We start from the raw sequence: 21,869 nt of genomic DNA, 5'->3' as shown, positions 1-21,869 counted from the left end.
ATTACTGTACTTACTGTACAATGCTGTTTTCTAATTGTTTCTCCTCCCACCTAGATTGTGAACTCTCTAAGGGAGTGTCTTATATATAACTAACCTTACCACTTACCTGTGTTTACATTCCAGGTATTATATAAATGCTTGCTGAGGTGGATTCAGTCTTTTTAAATCAATATTATTAAGTCTTTCACCTTTTTGCAATTGAAGGTAACTAAAAGAGCTCTTAAAGAGTAGTAAGTACAGATGCATAGTTTTTACTTCTCATTTATTGTTGCTTTGGCCGCAGTAAACTAATGATGTAAATGAAGATGTATTAAGTGTAAAGGACTGAGAATACCTCTGAGAATTTTTAGTTAACTGATAATACAGAGAAAAAAAAGTAGGGAAATTGTGGGAGAGTAAGCCCACCAGCCTGGAAACAAAGTGATCATATAGTCTGCCTATAGATGGAAGTCTAAATGTGTTCTGTCTCATGAAAAATGACGTAAATTCGATGGTATAAACCAAATTATCACTGTCTGCTTGAAGAAATCAGCAGCTTTAAGAAATTTAGCCGCTTTTAAAAATAAATTCAAACTTTACTACTACAGAATACTAGCTATAATTTCTAAAATGAATACTTAGATTTTATTAAAATATCTATGACCACATACATTAGAGACTAGAAGTGGTCTTGAAATAAGTACAATATTTTAAAGGTAAAGAAGATCTAGGAAAATCTTAATGATTTTGTTGAGGGTTACACAATAGGGGTAATAGGGGTAATAGGGATATCTAGATTGTTATGCTTAACTTTAGTTCTTTCCATTAACATACTGCCGAGGAAGGAATCTCAAGGTTATTCCTAATGTATTGACTTGCATCTAATCCCAATAACATCGTCTTATTCAGAAGAGGTATTTCATAAACCTTGCTGATAATACAGGAATTCTACCAGAGAATAATTTTATTATTTCTAGGAGAAAAATTACCAATCTATTAAAACTTTTCTGTACTATATTAGTTAGAAGAGCTTACTTTTATATAATTATTTGGAATCACTGAATTACCATTCAGGAAAAAGCATAATGAGACAATTGCTAAAAGTAAAATTTACAAAGTAATTTGATGAATTTTTCACTGTAACTACTATCAATAACCATCTAACACAACCAATCGGATGGGGTCATCTTTCAAAACAATCATTTTGGTAAAAAGCTTTTTTATTTAAATCTTGAATACCAAGGACTCTCATTTTATAAAATCACAAAGGTTTAAACAAATATAATTGTTTTGTGTTTCTTTCCTAACAAATAAATTCTAAACAGATTTTTTTTTTCAGGAGTCAAATCAGTAAATTAGGTGAATGGAAAGCTAGAAGCGTGGGTGCTTCCATGGCTGCCACAGGAGGACAGGATGAGGGTACAGAGTTCCTAGGAAGTGAGCATGGGCCAGTGTAGGATAAGAGAAGTAGAGACTCTCCTGTGTTAGGGCATGCCAGCAGGTTTCTAGGGGAAAGGAGAACCAGGAAACCTATCAGCTAGGGAAGCCAGTGTATTTAACTGATTTCACCATCATGAATTTAATTGCAACCATATTTACAGGTTACCAATTTGGAAATTTACAAGTGCACCACAGAAGGGTACTTGTAATCTTTGGTGCTATGTCATGATAGCAGGTTGACCATGTTCAGTGCTGCAGTATGAACTGAACTTATTGGGCATCAAGGACACTGAAATGTTAAACGAAGTAACACTATAACCATGAAATGAAAAAGGTAAACATTTATATCTACTAACAAGTGTTTGAAAATACACGCTTATATAAAATTGTTATAGAAAGGCTTTCATGATACAACACCCTGGCTTTTAAAGTTGTAAAAAGGACAGAATAAAATTCTAACTTTTTTTGTCCTTGCTACTGAGATCTGTGACAGAAGTGAACAACAACAACAACAACAACAACAAACAGCACTTCAACTTGGTTATTTATGAAATCAGAAGTTCAGTGTGAAACTTCCTTCAGAATTAAAAATCAAAGAAGTATATGGGCTAACATTTATAAAATATCTCCACATTACTTATGAATGTAGCTTCATAAAATTTACATACTAAGTACAGTAAAAATAATTTCTAGTAAAGATTTTTTCTGTCTTCCTAACCAAAAATTTCTGTGCTTGAGGTATCACAGTAAGACGCCAATATGGCACATTTGTTTTACAACCCAGGAGTCCACTCCAAAACTCCTGACCCACATTGCATATTTCTGCCACTTTCTAATAGGAAGAACTAGTCTTGGGAAGAAATTCTTGAATTGTTATAAAAACCAAGGAGGCAGGTACTAAAACTTGGCATTGTGTAAAACTTGTTATTAATTCCTTATTTTCCTGAAGATATCATTCATTTAAAAAGTATTTCTCAAACTCAGTAAAGCTTTGTCTCCTATGATATTAAAAAATCCTAGAAATTTAAAAAGTAAAGAATTTCACCATCTTTCTTCATTACATCACAGTACATAAGCTATTAAAAATTTCAGCATCAAGAGCAATCCTTACTCCTAGCTAGCTTCCTCACTGGAGATGGACACTTGATTCAGTTAGATTTAATGCCATTTCACAATCAGCTTACAAAGAATGCCAGTAGCCCAACATGCAGAGACACAAATAGTAACAGTGTATTTTGTATATACAAATACCTAAACCTGAAGTATGGCTATCAAATAACAAGACGGACATATAGTACAGAAAGCCAGAGGGATGATGGTCCCACTTATGAAAAATATCCATCTGGAAAAGCCTGTGATTTATAGCAAAGCAGAATAACACCATCAACTCCAAAGGAAGGGCAAATGAATTTTAAAATTTCACAACGTAGGTCAAAATTTCAGTTACTTTTTACTGAATTCAGAACGAGTAGGGGTGGAAGAATGCTTTTCCTTTTTTCTCTTCTTTTTTTCCTTTTTGTGATGTTTCCCCTTTTTTGATTTATTCTTTTTTTCTTTTTTCTTTTCTTTCTTCTGACATTTTTGTTTCTTTTGCTTTGAAGAGTCTTCTTCAGTGGAACTGGAATAAGACCTATGGGCAATAATATACACTGAAAATGTATAACTGAATAGGTAACTTTAAGTGGGATTTTAGCTGATGTCACTTCTTTGTGGAATAAAAATGGGATATAAACATAAACTCAAAATGTGCTTTGTTTTCCCTTCAGATGCTAAATTCAGAATTTTTGGTGCTTGGTCACAGAAACTGACAACACTACCATCTGTATTCTGCTCAACTTTGACTTTTCAATTCAGTAAAGATGGAATTTTTTCCCTGTGATTTTCACCTTTCATTTGGCTGTACAGTACTCTTCACAATCTTAAAGACAAACAAGGCACCCTCCTTATATATACAACTTGCATATATGATAACTTGTTTACATATTTTCTTAATAAGAACAACAAACAATGCAATTACATGCACATATAAAGGGCTGTAATTGTGCTTCCATACAAAAGCTGAACATTAACAATATAAAAGCACTTTTCAAATTCCTATGAATTTTTCCATTACATATTTGATTTCTTTACATAGGAATTTCCTTACATAGAGTGATGCAATGGACACTTGCATTGCAAAATAATCAGAGTGGATTGTTTTAAATATTCCACTGATATGAGTGAGAGTGGCTTTTTAATCAGACTTTATTTTGTAGTATCACTCTGAAAAGAAAATGTAAAATAAGTAGAATTCCTGCACTGCTGCAGAAAGAAATTTAAAAAAGAAAGGAAGAAGTAATTTGTAGATTTATGTAAAGTGTTTAATATTCTAACTAGACTCAAAATGAAAACATGTGACAAGACAGAAATGGAGTTCATTTAAAATAACACAGGGCTGGGAATATGGCTTAGTGGTAGAATGTTTGCCAGGCATGCATTATGCCCTGGGTTTGATTTCTCGGCATCACATAAACAGAAAAACCCAGAAATGGCTCTGTGGCTCAATTGGTAAAGCACTTGCTTTGAGCACAGAGTGGCCCAGGCTGAGTTCAGGTCCCTATACTGGTAAAACAAACAAAAAATATAACAAAACAAAAACAAACAACCCCCCCAAATAGCAACAACAACAATACAGGTATCTTTAGTTTAGTGACCTAAATATCAGCAGGTAAACCCAAAAGGAAAGCAATCACATACGACCACAAAGACTTCTTGAACTGATTCAGAGTTCTCTCCTTCCTTTCCCTCCTGTGTTCTCTGCTCTGTCCATCTACTTGGATTCCAACAATTTGTGAAGCTTATTTTCTCATCTGTTCTTGCAGTCCTGCCTTAGCACTGCTTTTGTAAAGTTTGTCTCATTTCCTGTTTTAAATACCTTGTTAGACTAAACCCCCTGAATTCTGACTAGTGCTTCTTTTGTATTTTTAGCTGCTTGTTGGTTATCTGTTTTTGGTTTGTTCATTCCTGGATTCTCATTTTTAGGCAGAATTTTAGGCTTTGGTATTAAATGGTACTGTCCCTATATGCATAGAAAAGTTAAATTAGTCTCAGGCCCTAAGTTCTGGGAGACTTGAAATAGAGAGGTCTGAATAAATGGTCTAATATAAAAATAATAATCTCATTTGTTGTGAGCAATTCACCTTGCTGTGTCAGAACAAATTATCCAACAATTCACGTCAAAATCCTGAGCTCTATGCTTCTAGCAATTTTTATGTTAAAATATTACTATTTAACTCCAATGACTAAAAGTAAATTAACCTTTCCAATTTACAAGTTATCTATGATTAAAACATGCTATTAAATGCTCTATGAAATCTATAAAGTCATAATACCTGATTTATAGAACCTATAAATTTAGTGGATCCAAACCAGATCTAAATATGACTAAGTATGCTAAACAATGTTTGTATGTATATATTTGTACTAGTATGAACAAATGAAACTATACTTATTAATCAAAGATGTTGATTCTCAGTATTCTTGATTAATTTCTTCAATCAGTTAGTTGTTAAAAAGTTAATAGTAAAATTCACAGGTGGCTGGTAAAGGCTCTGAAAAATCTGAAGGTACTTTAAGTTTGACAGATTTTATTAAGTCCTATTAATAGGGGAAGTACACTATTCAAGTTCCAGCTTCATCTGTATATGAGAACAAACTGTACATGAAGCATTTAGACTAATTAAAAATTTAGTTGATTAATACATGAAAAATAATATTTTATAATCCTTTTGGATTAACATTGTAACTATTTTTATAAATACTCTGTTAAAAATACCTTTTCCTCTTTTTTTTCAATTTGATTTTCTCTTTGCTTTTCTCTTTTTTCTTTTCTTCTTCTTCATTTATTTCTGTGGAGGAAAAGGAAGTTGGAAAAATCAGCTCACTATGAGTCTATATTGATTTGTCATGTTTATATATATTCTAATTTTAGTTGTTGGTTAGATACAGAAGATGAAAAAAATAAGAACATGTAGTAAAGCCAAACAAAAGAACCTTTTTTCGATCATGTAAGACAATATAAATGGTCAAATTTTAAATATACAAAGATTAAAAAAGTATGATTGACTTAAGGGGGAAACGTCCAGACAAAATATACAATGTATTAAGAAGGAAAATTTTTCTGAAATTCAAGGACTACTTTTTAACACCTTGTAGTTCTTAGTTATCCTTCTTTCTTTTTGGATCTGCAGTGGACCTTATCTTTCTTGAATGGTATCAATGACTGGCTTACTAAATTGTGAAAAATAAAAGGTAAAAGGAGAGAAGACAAGGTGGAATGAGGAAGAAAGCATTATAAAAAAGAAAACAAAAAATACCAGTACTTAAGATGTAGCTTAGTGGCAGAGCGATTGTCTTAAGAGTTTCTGGGTTTTACCCCCAGACAGTCTCGCTTGCTCATCCCAATGACATATGCTTGAAAACATCCTAAGCTGAGACATGAAACTGGAGAGAAGAGAGACACTGGCCAGGAGGGGACCCTTCCTGGCCAGGTTTCCTGAGGAAAGTAGGGCACCACTGGGCTAACCAGTGATTCCTGCTTCTCAGGAGATATGTCCATTATGAGTAGAAAAACCGTGAACCCCAAGAAGCTAAAGGTAGTCAAAACAGGAAATCATGCTTAGGACTCTTTTTAGACATGGAAAAGAGGCATTAAACCAGCAAGTGGTGCTTCTTCTGTGGTAGCCTCAGAAAGACCTATGGGTGACTATTCCATTGGTAAACACACTGAATGGCTTTTTGCTCCAACTCATGTCCAGTTGAAACAATAACAAAAGAAAGGTATACAAAACCAGCTTTCCATTCTTTCATTGCTGTTCCAGTCTGTATGCAAAGGTGTGATATTGTGGTCATAGTGGTATACTTGGGGGGTCAGTACTGGATAGCTTGAGTGCTGGGTGGTGTGGCTCAGATGGATAACACCATTGAGATGGGATCGGCACATTATATTTCTCCAACTTGTTTACCTTGCCTTTGAGCAGGAAGGAAACAAAAAGTCAAGGCAGTCTTTTAGAAAGGGTTCAGCTCTTTGCAGCCTGTCCATTTTTCTAGGGAATTTCTTAAAGATCTTCCATGCATCTGTCTGTTGGCCATTGGGTTTGATAGAGACACATTCTAAGTATATATGAAATTGTCTTGTTGATACAGGGGAAGTGGGCTCTTACTGTTATCCTCACTATCAGGGTATTTGTTATCATTTGAAATAGGACTTAACTATGTTATTTCCCTTATGCCACGGGAGAAGTTCCCTACCAGACTCAAAGAGAGATATCAAGTGTTTGATTTCTTCTAGTCATCAGCTTGAGATTTGAATATTCCATGTTACTTGGGACCTAATTGAACATTAACCACCAATCATTCCATTTCCAGGCTGCTGTGAGCATTTTGCCTACAATTTTGACTGTCTAAATTTTTATCTTCCTTGTCAACAGTGATGTCCATATCTACCTCATAGCCTTCTGTGTTAAATACTACAGGTAAGACCAGATTCCTGGGTAGAACTGGGGGAATTGCAACATCTATAAGTAATGTCTAAAATATACTGGTAAGGTAAGTACACAGACAAATACATAACACTGTGCTTCTTAATACAGCAATGGCATATAAATCACTTTCAATTTTAATATAGAAAATAAAATACAAATTTATTAAAATAATCATAACAATTAACTAATAAGTACATGATATAAAAAGAGGTAAATTGTGATATGAATAACCAAGTGTACATAACAGTGAAAGTGTAGACTTCTTGTATGTCAGTCAAAATAACAGATGTTATATGTAAGTCCTAAGAAAAATATATATTATAGATACAAAAAAGAAAAGGAATCAAGGGCTGGGAGTTTGGCCTAGTGGTAGAGTGCTTGTCTAGCATGCATGAAGCCCTGCATTTGATTCCTTGGTACCATATACATAGGGGGAAAAAAAAGACAAAGAATATAACACTACACAGAAACATCAAATAACAAATAAAGAGTGGAAGAAACGAAAGTACAAAACAGACCAAAAAAAAAAAACCCAACCGTGAATAAAATGGCAGTAGTCTTCTCCTAGCAAAATTTTAATGAAATGGACTAAATGAAAGGCAGAGAATGAACAAATGGATGAAAAGAATCAATCCTAAGCTGCTCAAGAGGTTGATTTTACCTTTAAGGGTATATACAATAAAAACAAAGGGATGGAAAAACATACTATATGCAAATGATAATCATACGAATATATCTGTGATTATACTTACATCCCACTTGAAGTCAAAAACTGTCACAAGAGAAAATGTCATTAAACAATGACCAATGGACTTATTCAACAGAATACAGAACAAGTATAATTATAATGCCCTCTATACCAGAGCACTGGAATACATAAAGCAATTATTAATAGAACTAAAGAAGATCTAGGCAGCTGTATAACAGTAGAGGATTTCAACTTTCCACAACAGACACACAGTCACACTGAACATTAGTAAGACAAGGAATACACAAGACCCTGAGTTTAACCTCTATCACAGATATAATGCACATGCATGAATGTATATACACACACACACACACACACACACACAAACACACAATAGGAACAAAAAGAAATAACCAAATACCAACAAACTGAAAGTAACTGAATTCAGTAGGTGAAAGGAAATAAAAGATTGGAGGAGAACAGAGATGAAAAGTAGTGATAAAAAAAGATTAAAGCACAGAACTCCTTAAGTAGTCTAGTTTAGCCTGGAATTTGCACTTTTCAGCTTCTCTTTCTTGAGTATTGAGATTCTATAAGCTTATAAGTATGTTAAGGTATATAACCTATACTTTATCTGAGTATTTTAAAAAGACTAAACAAAGCTTTAGCTAAATTTAAAAAAATGAAAAGACCCAAAAAAGTGAAAAACAAAAGATTTATAATTGATGTCAGAAAATACTAAGGATGATTTCTATTCCAATAGATTTTGACTTACCTCCAAAAAAAATGGATGAACTTCTAGAAACACTATCTGCTTAAACTAATTCATGAAGAAATGGAAAATATGAACAAACTAGTAAAAAGTAAAGATCAAAACCCTCTCAATATAGAAAAGTATCATCTCCTAAATAGCCAGCAAATAACTAGAGGCATGGCTCACATGGTAGAGCCCATGCTAAGCAAGCAATCTGAGCTGATTTGAGGCCCTGAAATCAAAATTCAGTATTGGCAAAAAAAAAAGTAGAATAAAAAGAATAAAATAATGAGAAATAAGTTTAACCAAGGACGTGAAAAAGTTGGACAATGAAAACTATAAAATACCGATGGAAAAAATTAAATCAGACATATACATGAAGAAATCCTCAGTGATCATGAGCTGAAAGTTAATATTGGTAAAATGCCCATCTTATTCCAAATCAACTACAGTCATAGAGATTGTCTTCCTATTCTTTGTAATCTTTTCTACTTTCAATCCATGCAGTTTTATCTTGGTCTACTTCCTTCCTTCCAATCTCCCATTTTTTCCCCTGTGCCAGTCCAGGGCTTGAACTTGGAGCCTTGTGCACTTGCTCAGTCTTTTTGCTTATGGTTGGCACTCTTTCTGCTTGAGCCATGGCCTAGATTCCAGAATTTTGCTGGATAATTGAAATCAGACTTTTTGGCCCAGGCTGGCTTCAAATCGAGATCTAGTACTCTATCTCCAGAACAGCTAGAATAACAGGTGAAAGCAACTGGAACCCCATAGGTTGACACCTTTATAATAAAGCTTATGTCATAGTTAGTCATTATATTACACGTTGGTTGCGAAAAATCTAATTCAAATTTACTTATTTTGATACTAAAATTTTGAAAGCACTAGTATCTGGTTATTTTTGTTGGAGATACTATGCTAATTCATACATAATCTTCCTTCAAAAAAAATCCAAAGACATTACCCTTATCTTATTAATGTCTAAAGCTGCTATAGCCTTTCACAGATGACCCACGATGAACTCCTAACTCTAGACGCTTGAATTGTATTTTCCTTGTTCTCTATGACATGAAGTCTCATAAATGTGAACTTTGTGTGGGCCTATGTTTTATCACTATGCTGGTATTTGTAGAAGCTTTTTAGTCTGAAAACTTTTTCTTCCAAAGATTCATTGAATGAAACATTTCCTAAACTGATACTCCATTCCTCTTCTCCCCCGCCCCTTTTTGCTTCAGTTTAATCTTCCTATTCAATTTTCTCATGTCATTTTTAACGTCCACAACTTCTTTTTGTGTTTTTATAGCGCCATAGTCATGATTCTTGAATGCCTTTTGTTCTCTATGCAGTCTGAATGTTTCAAGTTGAGCTTCTTTGCTTGCTTGATTTGGTTTATATACAGTCACGGGCCACATTAGGATGATGCAGTCAGTGCAGGGCTGGGTCCTGGCTATTCCTACTGTATGACCTACGTGTATAATAGACTCAACAGTATAGGTTTTCTTCAATACAAGTTATAGACACAGTATGACAAAATGCCCAACACAGATTTCTCAATATGTATCCCTGTCATGTTTCATATGCGATTCTTCTCTTAAAAAATTTGGTAATTCTTGCTTGCTCAAAATGCTGACTGGGAAGCTCTGAGCAAATGATGCTGAGAACATTAGACCTGAATGGTAAACTGGCAAAGCCAATCATGTGGAGAATTATCCCCAATCAATCTCCTTTTCCGAATCTTGTTGCCATTGTTTCTGATTTTAATGGCTTTTGCATTTTAGTGGTGTTTTTGTAGGGAGTTGTGTAATTAGACTTTCTGTCAAGATAACAAATATCCAAGAAACACTTTGGAAACATTTAGAAGGGCTTATTGTGAATTATTGCTTTGAAGTTTTAGCCCATTAGTGGCATCATTGTTTCTGGGCCGTGTGAGGCAAAATATCACAGAGAAAGCAGTGATGGAACATTTTGTACAGCAGAGAGAACAGAAGAAGCCTAGGATGAAATTTTGGTAGGTCTGAAGAATACTCTCCTAGTGATCCATTTTCTCAATTCAAGATCAGGCCCAACCATCGCCAGCTCCAGCACTTTCTAATGACCTATTCTGATTCTGAATGTATCAATGGATAAATCCATTGATGAAACCAGAGTCCTCATGATCCACTCATCTCCAAAGCCCACTGAGAACACAGCTAAATTGGGAATCAAACCTGCAACATCTGACCCTCTTGGGGGAATCCTTCATAACTAAAGCATAACCGGAGCAAAAGTAAGTGTATGAATTCAGCCAACTAAATTATCATATGCAATATGACTTTCATTTGCTCTCTTTGAGACTCTTTCTTCTTTATTTTCAACTTGTTCTGGTACTTGACATTTGATTTTTTTCACTTAGCTTAATCAGAATATGGAACACAAACATTAAAAAAAATTCATTGTTTAGTGTTTTCTGATCAATTAAAATGCAGTGGAGCTTAACCCTTAAAACTCTCTCATCCCACCTCAAAACTATTCAAATAAGTTTTTCTGTGTGAAACTTCCATATAGAATTCTGTAGTTTAACTTTATCCCATTGCAAGAATGATCCATTTTATATACAAGATGTAGCATAAAATGGAACTATTTCATGACTTTTGTGTGTGTATGTTTAAAATACTTTTAGGAACAACTGTTAAACTTGACTGGTTGGTCCTGAAGTAGAAAAAAGAGCTTGTACTAGGCAAGATCTCTGGTCATTTTGACTTGGCAATCGAATCCTTAGTCTAATATCAAAATCCAAATACAATGGGGAGGCAGGAGAGAAACTTGGTCTATGGAATCTGAAACAGAGGTGGCCTGCTGCTGAGCAGTGTTTGAACTTAGGCAAATTGCTTAGTCTGGTACAGCATTTTCTCACCTATGCAGAAGCTTATAAATAGACCAGAAGAGATTTCTTAATGATAAATGGAATATATAAGTAAGATAAAAAAGTGGAACCTTTAGAAATATGTTTAGCAGACGGAGTAAAAAACATATTGCTCACTTTTCTCCTGTAATGCTTGCAATTTATTTAGTTCTTCATTCTCTTCATCACTGTCTTCACTGCTTGTACTGCTGACATCGAGCACTATGTCCCTTTTGGGGTCTACTCGGAGAAAATTGCGGCATTCAAAGGTCAGATGTCCAGCTAAATTTTTTTAAAAAAGAAAGAAATATGGAATGATATAACTATAGAATCACGTTGTAACCAGAAAACAATTAGTTTCAATGATTAAAGAAGTTATATATGTATGTAGATTATATCTATATCTATATACATTTCCCCCCCAAACACAGTACTCCAAGAGAATTTCTTCCTTTCTTCATTGAAACTTGCAACTTATACATTTCAGAGAATGAAGTTATATTTTCCCCTTCTAAAAATATTATTTTAATCCAACTAAAAGAAATTCTACTGTATATGTTTTATATTTTATTCCATTCCCATATCCTTTCTCAGCCTGACTACTAAACTCATGCAATATTCATCTAGTTAAAATGTCATAAGACACAAATACTAATAAAACTGTATATGCTTTTTAAAGGATATCTAAAAGTTCAAATCTTACACCTCCTACAAGAAAACTACATACTTGTCTACTTATTATAAAGATATAATTAAAAAAATCTAGAGAATTCCAAAGTATACTGGAGCATTAGGACTCGGGACAATGAGCAAATATATATTATTGTAGACAGCCTTGGTTTTCAGGGAAAATAAGTGTTGGTAAGAATATAGAGAAATTGACCACACTATACATTTTACTGGATTATAAAATCATTTAGCTGTTGTGGAAGTCTGATAGTTTCTCAGAAGACCAATAAATGAGCTAGTAATTCCACCCTTATCTATACCCCTGAAAGAATTGAAAACAGGGATTCAAGCAGAAGTTTGTACAACAATGTGCATCACAGAATTATTTTCAATAAAGGTATGGTAAATCAAATGTAGCATATATATGTGGAATACTATTGGGAAGTAAGAAAGAAGGCTATGATGCATGTAACAACATGAATGACCCTTACAACATTATACTAAGGGGAACAAGCCAGAGAAGGACAAGTAGCATATGGTTCTATCTAAATGAAATACCTAGAGTAAGCAAATTTATATGGACTAAGGAAAGGAGAGAATGGAGGGTTTTGCTCCACAGACTTTCTATTTGGGGTAATAAAAGTGACTTGGAAAAGAAAGTAGTAAGAATTATGAATGTAATTAATGATAGTCAATTACATATGAAAGATGGATAAAATGGTATATTTTATATTTATACATGTACTACATAAATTTATATACTATTTCAGTAAAAACATACAAACTGAAAAGAATATGACATAGTGAAAAAAATCATACAAATAATCAGAGGCCTTTAAATCTGCAAAATCCATCTGCAAGACTATAGATTTCTTACGGCTAAGGGACTGTGTACAAGATCTTTGAACCCAGGGTATCCAACAGGCTATGATTTCAGTAAGAATAAAGCAGAATGATGCTTTGAAGTGTACTTACGGTAGCCGCATTTTTTACAGCCAGCTCTGACATTATCCTTGTTGCAACCTGAAAAAAAATACTGGATGAGTCTTATGAGAGACTTTATCACATGAATATAAGAAATGTTTGTTGTAAAAATTTCTTGAATAGAATAAGTGATCTGATACAGTGTAGTAATACTACTCAATTATTTTGATTCTTAGAAATTAATTTATTCAGGTTCAATTTATTCAAAGCACTTGAAAAATACTTCAGATTTGTTTTTTCTTTTTTTTTTTTTCTTTTTTTGTAGTCCTGGGCTTGAGCTCACGGCCTGAGCACTGTCCTTGAACTTTCTCAAGGCTAGAGCTCTACCACTTGAGCCTCAGCACCACTTCTGGCTTTTTTCTATGTATGTGGTACCGAGGAATTGAACGTGGGTCTTCGTGCAGGCAAGTACTCTACCATTTGGCCAAATTCCGGGACCCTGTTCTTTCACTTTTAAAAATTCATTTTATGGTACTGTAAAGGTGATATGCAAAGGTGTTACAGTTACATATGTAATGTGTACATTTCTGGTCGAAGAGTATTACCCCTCAATATTGAGTCAAGAACACTTTAGAAATTTTATACTAGTAAGGAAAAATGCTACCTGTAATGTGAAAACAGTCCATTTACTATTCATATTTATCACACACACACACACACACAGGTGCCAGGGATCAAACCATGGACTGCACATATGCTATGTCAGTAAGCTACATCCCAAACTCATGGGCTTTTCATTAGGAAAAAAGAACTCATTTTTCTTAAAGAAATTTGTGAAATTACAGAAAAATTTGCTGTGATTATTAGATATTATAAAAAACATCTAACTTCAACAACAAATTTTGGCAAAGAAAATCAGTAATGTATCCAATTCTGGTAAATGTTTACAAATATTTGTAGATTTCCTTCCCGTGTACTTAGTAGTATATAAAGCCATACTGGAAGTATAAAACCAGAAATAAATTAAAACTGCCTTTTAAAATGGATTTTAATATATGTAACATAAAATTTACCATCATAACCATTCATAAAGCTTCAATTCAGTAGAATAAGATATATTTAGTGGTGCACAGCACACAATCATTTCCCATTTCTAAACAATTTCCTCATTGCAGACAATAACTGCCCATTGAACAAGTTCCCTTTTCACTCTAGTTCCTAACTATCTCTATTTTTCCTATTGTAAGAATTTTCCATTTCTTGGCGTATATTTTAATAAACACCATTTAATATGATCATATACACAGAGCTATTTATTGAAAATAAATATAAAAAAGAATTTCCCGGGGCCGGGAGTTTGGCCTAGTGGTTAAAGTGTTTGCCTAGCATGCATGAAGACCCAGGTTCGATTCCTCGGTACCATATACATAGAAAAAAGCTGGAAGTGGTGCTGAGGCTCAAGTGGTAGAGCTCTAGCCTTGAGAAAGTCCAAGGACAGTGCTCAGGCCCTGAGCTCAAGCCCAGGACTGGCCCCCCCCCCCAAAAAAAAAGGAATTTCCCATATACATGGCGAAATTGAGTCTGACTTACTTAGAATTTTTGAGAACATCATCTATGTTAAAACATATCTGATTCATATTACTTTATATGGCTGAATAATGCACAGATAGTTAAAACCTCCAACAGTAAGTTCAATAAAGCAATGGAAGGTTCAGTTTAATTTTACTTCCTTGATGAAGGGTATCTAAGTTCTAAATCAGTCAAATGGAGATACTATCTCAGTGTAACATATTTATTAAACTATCTAAGTGTGAACAAAAATAGTATTTATCAATAAGAAAAAAAATTCCAAAACTATTTACTTGATATTATGAAGTTAATATAATGGTTATTTTTCCTAATCCATTTGTTTCTCTCAAACATTGAATTGTGCCAATAAAACTAGTTCTGCTACAATGCTTGTTTTTAAAATGTAAATGTAATAACATAAGCAATACATTAGGGAACAATTTAGACATTCAATGTGACTTTCCTTCATGAAAAGCAGTGGGTAAATACAGAAAGCTGTTCAGAAGATCTGAGCTCCTAGGTGTATATAGGACACATGCATTGCACTCAGAAGATTTCAAGACTTCATGTCATTTCAGGATTGTGAGCAGTCTCATTCACTAGTGGTATTCCAACTTCACACCGATTTCTCATCATCTCTGTCTCATGATTCACTTCCTAGCTCATAGGCTGAGCTCTTCTGAGAAAAACTTCAACCATATACTCCAGGTCTTTTAAAGATGAAGTGCCAAATTTGTCAGGGTTTTTAAGTCTTTTAATCAATTAACCTGTGCAAAATACCATGTCACTTTTTTTTTATTAAGTCCAAACTTTTTGAGTACTGTGCCCCAATCCCTTTGTCTCTATAAACTGCATAACACTGCACAGTGTAAGGATGCATATACTACATGAAAGTAGAACTGACTGGAATAAAGCTGGATTGCTACTATCTGAGGCTTTTCCATTATGAATTCAACCACATGTGGAAGCAAAAAAAGCTCAGAGAATTTGGGTCAATGTTGTATGTTTCCATAGAAACCACAGATGCAGAATAATGTTGCACAAAACTGTGCTAAATACACGATTATGGTCCCCACAACAGACTAAGACTGTTGTAATAGACAGACCTGAAACAATCTCAGCATGTACTAGAATTCAATACATTTTGACAGGGAAAAAAAGCCACTGGTAAAAATTACTCAGGTATTTCATATTTTTTAAGGGAAACAAAATATGGAACATCTTCAGGTCAGGTCACCTTTTTTAAATAACGTTAAAAAGTTGATTTAAAAAGAGTATATAACAGATCTATAAATAATATAATCATTAGCTATTTCCTCATTAGCCACTGGTTAAATTAAGATCTCAGCATCAATTGTCTTTAATTTTTGTGACCATTTGAATGCATCTTCCTGAGACTTAATCTCAAGCAAATAACAGTACAAGTACGAGAGAACTGGTACGGTGAAATGTGTATACTTGTGAGGACTAGTTGCTAGGGACAATGATACCAGTCTGATAAGAGTTCCCTTCATTTTGTCTATTTTCTGAGCATTATTTTCCAGGATTTTCCTCCCTGCTTTTCCTTTTTTGGTTAAGTCATCCAGAACTCAAAATTCATGGTCAAACTGAATCTGAAAATTTTACTATGAAGCCCTTACTCAGCCAACATGCATAATAACCATTCTGGCCTCAATTCCTCTCCTTTATTGAAGTTTATGAAGGTTATTCAGTGTCATACAGCCTCTCTCCAACCCTCACTTCAAAGTTCTTTCAAATTATGACCTACAATCTAAGCATCATTAAAAAGTAATAAATTCGATCACAATAAGAAAAAACCCTGAATGTAAACTCCATTAAGAACAAACTTGGGGCCGGGAGTTTGGCCTAGTGCTAGAGTGCTTGCCTAGCATGCAACCCTATTGAACCCAGGCTTGATTCCTTGGTACCATATACATAGAAAAAAGCTGGAAGTGGTGCTGTGGCTCAAGTGGTAGAGCTCTATCCTTGAGAAAGCTCAAGGACAGTGCTCAGGTCCTGAGTTCAAGGCCCAGGATTGGAAAAAAAAAAAAAGAACAAACTCAAACAATTTAAAAGTTGTGGGAAAAGATGTGCATCTCACAATACCAGCACAGGTCAATCATTCCTTCTGTGTAAAACCTTGCAAATCATTCATCTCTGGACAAAAAGTTCACACAAAAGGGACTAGAAATGACTCTTAAACATTCAGCTTTGACTCTTAAACATTCAGCTTTATCATAGGTGAAATATCCATTAAAATTGTAGTAGGATTCCATTTTCACTTCTCAGGATAGGAAAGATTGAAAAGGTTGAAAAGGGTGCTTGGGTAGGGATACTGCTGTCCACAGCCAAGAGTGTAAATTAGCACTGAACTATTACTACAGAAAGCAAGCTGGTGTAATCTATAAGAATTATAATCTACATACTGCTTTCAAGCAGCAATTCCACATCTAGGAATTAATCCTCTCAACTAACTTTTACAAATGCATATATACTTATATACAAAGTCATTCATGGCAGCACAGTTTATAACTGCAAAAGTAGAAATAATTAAAATATAAACAGGAGATGGACAAATTAGAAAATGAAGATCATCTTTATTTAATGAAATGTAATGATCTCAAAGACACATTTGTTTATTTATTTATTTAGTGCCAATACTGGGAATTAAGCTTGAAGCCAGTACATCCTCCTTTAACTTTTTTGCTCTGCCACTTGAGTCATACCTCCTCTTCTGCCTTTTGCTGGTTAACTGAAGATAAAGATTTTCATTGACTTTTGTGCTACAGCTCTGATCCTCAGATTTCAGCCTACTGAGCGGCGAGGATAATAAACACAAGCCATAGACAACCAGCCGTGAAAATACCTTAAAATAGGACATGTTCTAATGGTACCTAGAAAACCACCTTCAAAATCATCTGACATTCAAAACAGGGATAAAGTAAACAAAACAAAGTATTGCTTTTACTACTGATATGAGAAAGGTAATATGTAAGCAAATGCATAAAACTCTTTTATCCACTTGCCTCCCATAATAATCTATGAAGAAAAAAAAGCTACAGGTATAGGTTTAAGATAACAGAAATGTTTGTTAACTAAGGAAAATAGATTGCTGACTAAATAAATCTTACTTATTAGAGTCTGATCAGCAGCAATTTTAGTCATCATCATTAATATCTAATTATTGTGGATGCAATTCTGAATTGGGGTTTGGAATGGTCAAAGAGATTAATAAAATCCCTCATTAAAGGAAGCTACCCTATACTAGGTTGGCTGAAATGAATGAGAGAATATGCAGATGTCATAAGCACAATAGTTCTGTTAATAAATATGGGCTTATTGGGTGTGGTGGCTCACACCTGTAATCCTAGCTACTCAGGAGGCTGAGATCTGAAGATCAGCCTGGGCACGAAAGACCATGAGACTCTTATATCCAGTTAACCATTAGAAACCTGGAAGTGGTGTTGTGGCTCAAGGGGTAGCGTAGTAGCCTTGAGCTGAGGAGCTCAGGGACAGCGCCCAGAGTGCAAGCCCCACGACTGACCAAAAAAAAAAAGAAAGAAAGAAAAAAGCAAAAGAGAAATCTAAGTGATCAATTCCTTAATTATAGAAATAAGGAAACGAGTCTCTGAAAAGCTAAGTGGCTTAATGAGAAATTTACAGAATTCACAGATATGGATTTAAAAGGAAATTCTTCCCTCCTACAATGATAGGAAACATGGCCTTGGACAATTATTGTAACAGAAATGTACAGCCTAAGCTTGGTGCTGGTGGCTCACACTTGTAATGGTCACTACTCAAGAGGCTGGGATCTGAGGAAAGCTGTTCGAAGATAGCTTGGGCAGAAAAGTCCCCTTGAGACTTTTATCTCCAATAAACTAATATAAAAAAAAAAGCTGAAAGTGGTGCTGTGGCTCAAGTGATAGAGCTCTACACTAGCCTTGAGCACAGAAAGGCCTCAGGTACAGCGCCCAGGTCTTGAGTTCAAGCCCCAGAACTGGCAAAAAGAGAAAGCACAGCATGAATTAGAAAATAAATTACCAACAATATAGTTTATAAGGAAAGAGCATTTATAGTCTAATTTGGAATTCAATCTATTTTAAATCCCTACAGTGATATGTTTAAGAATCGGTTTCCTTATGGAATGTCCTATAGAAATGTTAAATTAGCTTTGGTAACTTCCTAACTTGGCTATAAAGACTTCACTGACAGATACCACCCCTCCCCGCCCCCTAAAAAAATATAAACAAAAACTCACCACTAAAAACTAGAGCTTGTGGCAACCACATATACTGCCACCTGTCCTAGGTGAACTCTTCCTAAAGAATCACTCACAAGATTTCAACACCTGAGCTAATTTCAGCAACTGTGAATGGGCAAAGCAAGCTTCCAAAGGAAACTTCCCTCGAATCCTATCTTCAAAGGCTATCACCCTCATTACAACAAAGCTCCTGAGATTTTTCTAAGGGTCTACAATATACTATTGTCATCTATATAATGATTTGAGCTTACCATACAATGCTAAGGAAAAACAGAAGCATGTGACAATAAGACAAGGCTGGTTTTCTTCTGTGGTATGTGAAAAGCAGCCTTATTATGTCATAGTTACACTTTGTAATAATCACTAGCAGACCTATCCCCCAAAATGCCTGGCTGAATCCATTATACCTATAATAAAAGAGCATAGCATAATACTTGTTCTCTTTGATGATCACGTCTAAAGGTTTCAGTGGAGTCCTATTTTCTTTTAATACACTGTCTGGATCAATCATTCAAGAAATTATCTTAACATTTTCTATCTGTATTTTCTAAGGCACTTGCATTGTACTTGTAAGTGCCCACCATGATTATTATCTCAATTTTTACTAAGTTAAAATAGTTTATCTATATACTTCAAAAGTATTATTTTGAATTGAAAGGTATGCATCTGTAACTTAGTTTCTTGGAATTTCAAAAAAAATTTGAAGAAATTACTTTTGTTCACTTTCTGCAGAAGTACATCCTCATTATTGAAGTTTTCAAGGTAACTTTTGTATAACCATACTACCTAAGCACCTCAAAATGTGCTCAGTGAAGGGAACAATTTCTAAAGGCCAACTTGTGTGATGCTCAGATCACCACACGTGATTTGGCCTATGGAGGCTATCTAGTCAATCTATTCAGGCTTGTCTCTAGTCTTCAGTCACAGATCTTCCCTTCATAATCTATATACTACACCTCAGCAAAGTCATCTCTACTTCATAGCTTTAATCCTTACTAGATGTATACCTACACCATTGTCTTTGACACTGGCTTCTTTCCTAAGAAAGAGAGTGCATCTCAGACGATTAGGTGTTTCTATTCATGTTAGACTCATGTCATGTTCTAAAGCAGTCATCTTCTTTCTAAACTGTGCCTTGAGTTACCAGAAATTAATCCTAACCCAACTGCCTAACAGTAAGGCCTTAGTTAATTTTACTTCCATTTTTCCCATCTTCATACAATCAATCACCAATTCCTAGTGATCCTACCATCAAAAATACAGCTTGAACCTGTATATTTCTCTCAGATCAAACCTTAGCTAGATACCATCATAACTCTCAGAATTTCTCCTAACTGGTAACTGTGCCTCCAAATAAACTTTCCTCTAGTCTACACTATAAACAGAATGATTTATCCAAAGTGTAAATTTGCTTGAAAGCCTTTAAGTGGCTTCCTACTATCCATAATATTTGTCATTTATTTCAAAAACTACCTTTTAAGTTATAGTATATTGGGGCAAATGAATTCACACTATGGTATAGGGTAGTCCAAATTACTTGTCACGTATAGTTCATAATAGGCAAGTTATTTGACTTTTCTGACCCTCAGTTTCATCTGTGAAATGTGAACATTAATGTTTCTCGCAGCAAGATTGAAAAAGTGAAAGTAGATAAAATGCAATGTTTGATATTGTACCTAATGCCAGTTGCTAGCTTTCCTACATCTGCAAGCAGAGTATTATCCATAGCAAACATCTTCTCTTCTCATACACATCCTCTTCCTCTACCTCTGACTGCAATCTCCCTTATAAGTCCTCCATCTTCCCCACAAGCCTTTTGGTCTTCTAAATGCCCCTAGCCCCTTCTATACCCTGTTAGGTGTCTTACTATCTGTTCTTCAACACCTTGTCATTTCCATTTCCTGTAAATTTTTCCTTCATTGGTAAACTAGAAGTTTTGGGTGAAGAGCTGCAATGTCTACCTTGGACAGTGCCTGGCACACAGAAGGCACTTAATAAAGAATGCACATTTCTTCTCTCACAATTTGAGATATGCGCCTCTTCAAAGTGCACAAAATTCTTCCCTTAAACTCTACCTGTAAGGTTCAGAAAAGCTGCGACGGAACAAAGAAACTGGTCAAACACTGGGAGGGGCAGGTTTAAAACAAAGTCAGGGTTTCTGAAACAATACTTTCCAGAATCTTTTCTACAGTCAAGGGCACTGTGAATCTCCACGTTGGGAGGTGGGTATAAAAAATTCTGTAAACAGTGTTCAGCAGACACAACATGAGCATGCCAACTTAAGAGGTGCCCAATCCTACTTCCCAGGAAACTGAGTCCCTGAAGAAGACATCATTGGGGAGCTGAGTCCTCAGGGTTTGTCGTCTTTAGTAACTTCTGGATACTGAAAACTGGGACTAGAAAGGGCCTCCAATACAACTCACCAGAGTTCCTTCTTTTACAGATAGGGAAACTGAGGCTCAGGAGGGCAAAGCCGAAGATCTCCGGCCACACAACCCCCAGCACAAAAACAAGGCGTTCTTCTACCTGCACCAGACACGTGTTCCCACTTTAGGTTCTACCTTTAAGCTACATAAAGCCTAAAGTGAGTAGTCCTCGGCCGCCTGGCGCCCCCCGGGCCTACAACCCGCTGTCCCGGTCTACAGGAGACCTTCCCAGTAATCCTGAGCGGCGGACGGGGCTGGGGGTAGGGGTGGAGGGGCGGGAAAGAGTTTCGTTCTTGACTTTCGACTGGTAGTGCACACTTTTAAAGGTAAACACAACAGAACCTGTCGACTTTTTAAGGCCACGAATCGGTCCCTTCCCCCACTGAGCCCCTAGCCCACGCCACCCCACCCGCAGCCTTCTAGACTGGAAAGCAGAGACCCGGCTGCTGGTCTTCACCTGGCACTGCCATGTCGCAGGTAGGAGAAGTCACTGGATCCAGTAGATGTCGAAAAAAAAAATGCGTGTTCTTCGCGCTAGATGCGGAGGCCCCACAGGGTCAAGGTTGCTTCTCCCCCAGGCTCGGGGCTCGCTTCCACTCCGCAGCGGGAAGGCCTAGGGCGCCTCCAGGGCGGGCGGAACCAAGAATTAGCGCCGGATGCAGTTTCCGGGGGAGTTGCATTTCATGCCACACATGGTCCGGACCATTATTGCCAATTATTGGGGGGTGGTGGTGGTGAGCGCGAAGTGTACACGCC

At 35.6% G+C, this 21,869-nt stretch overlaps 1 protein-coding gene across 1 annotated transcript; it reads right to left on the bottom strand.

Annotated features, from left to right (window-relative positions):
- Positions 1 to 2,017: 2,017 nt before the first annotated feature.
- Positions 2,018 to 21,742, bottom strand: Srek1ip1 (SREK1 interacting protein 1). The gene is made up of 5 exons (XM_090331868.1): positions 21,571 to 21,742; positions 12,909 to 12,956; positions 11,403 to 11,546; positions 5,234 to 5,306; positions 2,018 to 3,049 (listed from the first exon to the last, which is right to left on the bottom strand). The coding sequence occupies exons 1-5, from the start codon at positions 21,581 to 21,583 to the stop codon at positions 2,863 to 2,865; spliced, it is 465 nt and encodes a 154-aa protein (XP_090187994.1). The 5' UTR covers positions 21,584 to 21,742; the 3' UTR covers positions 2,018 to 2,862.
- Positions 21,743 to 21,869: the final 127 nt, after the last annotated feature.

This window comes from Megascapheus bottae, chromosome 4 (genome assembly GCF_031878675.1).
Source record: "Megascapheus bottae isolate mThoBot1 chromosome 4, mThoBot2.hap1, whole genome shotgun sequence".
NCBI classification, from domain to species: Eukaryota; Metazoa; Chordata; class Mammalia; order Rodentia; family Geomyidae; genus Megascapheus; species Megascapheus bottae.
The sequence above is the reverse complement of the archived record's forward strand: the minus strand, read 5'-3'. Positions and strand labels throughout refer to the sequence as shown.